Source organism: Corticium candelabrum, chromosome 6 (genome assembly GCF_963422355.1).
Source record: "Corticium candelabrum chromosome 6, ooCorCand1.1, whole genome shotgun sequence".
Taxonomy (NCBI): Eukaryota; Metazoa; Porifera; class Homoscleromorpha; order Homosclerophorida; family Plakinidae; genus Corticium; species Corticium candelabrum.
Window position 1 is genome coordinate 2,737,554 of NC_085090.1, and position 3,284 is coordinate 2,740,837.

Consider the following 3,284-nt stretch of genomic DNA (forward strand, 5'->3'; position numbering starts at 1 on the left):
ACACACACACACACACACACACACACACACACACACACACACACACACACACACACACACACACACACACACACACACACATATATGTATATATATATATATATATATATATATATATATATATATGTATGTGTGTGTGTGTGTGTGTGTGTGTGTGTGTGTGTTTGTGTGTGTGTGTGTGTGTGTGTGTGTGTGTGTGTGTGTACCTTTGGGTTCAACAATTTCAAATTGTTGCTGTTGTATGATTTATATACATAGTATATGATACTTATGCCCAAAAAATAAATTTGTGGAATGAGAAATAAATATTGATAATTATCCATATTTAAAATGGGCCAATACTGCCCCACCTGCTTGGCACACTTACGTAACCACCTTTGTTTATATATACACTATTATAGTATATATATGATCTGTCTTCTAATAATTATGACCATTATTTATCCTTTTTCAATGACGTTGACGAGGTTCTTTGCCAGACATATACTGTCATGAAGACCAGATAACCACAGCATACTATAAATAGTCCACAGTAAATTTCTTGCTAATACCTCTCCTAAAGTCTGTCTCAGAATTAAAGTCATAACGGGTTTGGGGGAGTAACTTGGGAGTGGCTGAGGAAACCCTGCACCTTGTAAGGACCATATGCAATGTTGTTGCAACAATCAATTATAGATCCAGTTAGCCTCAGTTTACTATCCCCTCCAGGTAAACTAACACAGGTACTAGATAAGTAAGTGTTCCCTGTACGTACCCACAACATCCAAATCTTTTAGCTACAGTAGCTTGGCTACAAGAAGTTCTTCAGTAGATCTATGTGGTGTGCAACTTGGGAGGGCCTGCCTAATTAGCGGACATCTGTCCTTTGCAGCTGTGTAAAAACAATTGCAACGCATTTTCTTTTACGCGGCTGGTTGGAACTCAATAAGCCCCATAACTGTTACAGTCCAAGTTCTAACTTAGTAGTCTGCAGTCAATCAGAACTCAGATGCATTTTCAGAAGCAAAATGATAACAGTATCCAAACCGGAAACAGACTGTGTAGTGCAGGTGACGTAACAAGTTTATAGCAGTCACCAGAGATTCCATTTGGAGGTCCCACGCATTGCCTATAAAAAACCCAGCAATTTCTATCTATTTTCCAATGGCAACACAATCAGGAAGACATATAAGAAGTATAGAAAAGTCAATTGTGCTTTCCGTGAGAGATTTCTTTGTGAAAGAAAAGGAGGATGGCCCCATCCTTCTGGACAAACCGATCCAGAGAGTAGCAGAAGCAACAGGGATGCACCAGAGAACAATCTACAGAATCTGCAGAGAACATAGAGATAAGGAACATATTGAAAGTCCAAGGAAGAGAGGGAGAAAAGAACACAGTGGACCAGTTAGAGAGTACACAGACAATTTTCAAGAGGCTGTAATCAGGAGAAGAATTCATAAATTCTACACTGACAAAGTCTTCCCCACATTAACACTACTCCATGCTGCTCTAGTAGAAGAAGAGGAGTTTCCATATTCAAGGGCAAGTTTGCATAGGATCATTAGCAGAATGGGCTTTCGACATAAAACTATGAACAGAAAAAAATGTTTATACGAACAGCACCGCATTGTGGCCTCACGAGCCCAATACCTGAAAGAAATCAAACGATTTCGATCAGAAGGTAGGCCTATTATCTACCTTGATGAAACATGGCTAAATCAGCACCATACAGTGACAAAATGCTGGACAGACTATGACGGGAAAGGTGGCCTCAAGATTCCTAGTGGTAAAGGAAAACGACTCATAATCCTTCATGCAGGTTGTGAGCAAGGGTGGATTGATGGAGCTGAACTGATTTTTGTTGGCAAAAGAGACTCAGGCGATTATCACAACGAAATGAATATTTTACATTTCATGGAGTGGTTTAGAGAGAAGCTGTTACCAAACTGTCCACCTCGATCTGTGATTGTGTTGGATAATGCCAAGTACCACAACGCAGTTGTTGAAAAAATACCAACCAAGTCAAGCAGAAAACAGGATATGTTAGACTGGCTTGCAAAGCATAAAATTCGTCATGAAAAGAAGATGTTAAAAGCTGAACTATATTTCTTAATTTGGGCAACCAATCCTGTTTCTGTATACCAAACAGACGTCTTTGCACAAGAAAAGGGACACTGCTGTTTGCGTCTCCCTGTTGGTCACTGTGAACTAAATCCTATAGAGCTCGCATGGGCACAAGTCAAAGGTTATGCAGCTAGAAAGAATACAGGGATCAGTGGTTTTACTATGGAGAACATCTTGCAACTTGCCAGAGAAGGAATGCTGGAAGTCACACCAGATCGATGGGCTGGCTGTGTGGAACATGTACGAGAAAAGGTGGAGAAACACTATTGGGAAGTAGACGGACTGAGGGACGACCTAGTTGAGCGAATGGTAATAGAAGTAGGCCATGGCGACACCTCGAGCTCTGAGTCTGAAGTAACTGTTAGCGATACAGAAAGTGACTAACTGTTGACCTTTGGTATTGTACAGGGTGTAGCAACAGCAGGTAGCTAATTTATATGTCCATTAGAGTATCAACTTCAGTCTCAATTACAGTCTTTATCTTAAAGAGTTGAAACTAATTTGGCAAGCTATGCATTTAGAGAACGTTGATTGACATAACTCCACCCTCTATCTCATTATATTTCTAAAGTGTGCTGTATCTCCTCTCTAATACACCCTATCAACAACACGTTGCCATAATTGAATAAAGGGAATCAAGAGCTATGCAATGATGCCCGTATCAATCCCGTATCTTCCAAAGTGGCCCCTCAGCTGCCCATTTTCGGTTGTGACTTTAATGCTGGGACAGACTTTAGTTTGTCTACACAATCAGTAGTTGTCTCTCCCTGGCTCATTTCTAGCTGGCTCACATTAGTTGGAGAATTTTCCACAAGCGAGCTAGTGTACTCTCCACGGCTGCCTTTCTTCCTGTTACAAGAAAACGTTTACACCATTCTTGTACACAAATAATTAATCTTGATGCGGCTATGCCGCGGCCAACCTTTGGACAGTATCTTGCCATTGTTGTTCACACTCTGCCCACGTAAACTTGTCGCCTTTACAAGGCAGTAGCGGATCCAGATGGGGGGTTGCTGGGGTTGCAACCCCCCCTTTTTTGGCGCTGTTGTAGAAAGACAAAGTGTGGTAATAATTACACCAGTGAAGTCACTTGCTTCTCAGTCTGTCAGAAAGTATACATAAACTAAGTACTTAGCACTAGCTAGTGACAGAAATAAAATAAAAATTGGGCAAACGCAGTA

General features: G+C 40.8%; 1 protein-coding gene across 1 annotated transcript; it reads left to right on the forward strand.

The window, feature by feature from the left end:
* The first annotated feature begins 585 nt into the window (after positions 1 to 585).
* LOC134181221 (uncharacterized) lies at positions 586 to 2,835 on the forward strand. Its single transcript, XM_062648457.1, has one exon. It carries the CDS (start codon positions 1,144 to 1,146, stop codon positions 2,485 to 2,487), a length of 1,344 nt encoding a protein of 447 aa, XP_062504441.1. The 5' UTR covers positions 586 to 1,143; the 3' UTR covers positions 2,488 to 2,835.
* Positions 2,836 to 3,284: the final 449 nt, after the last annotated feature.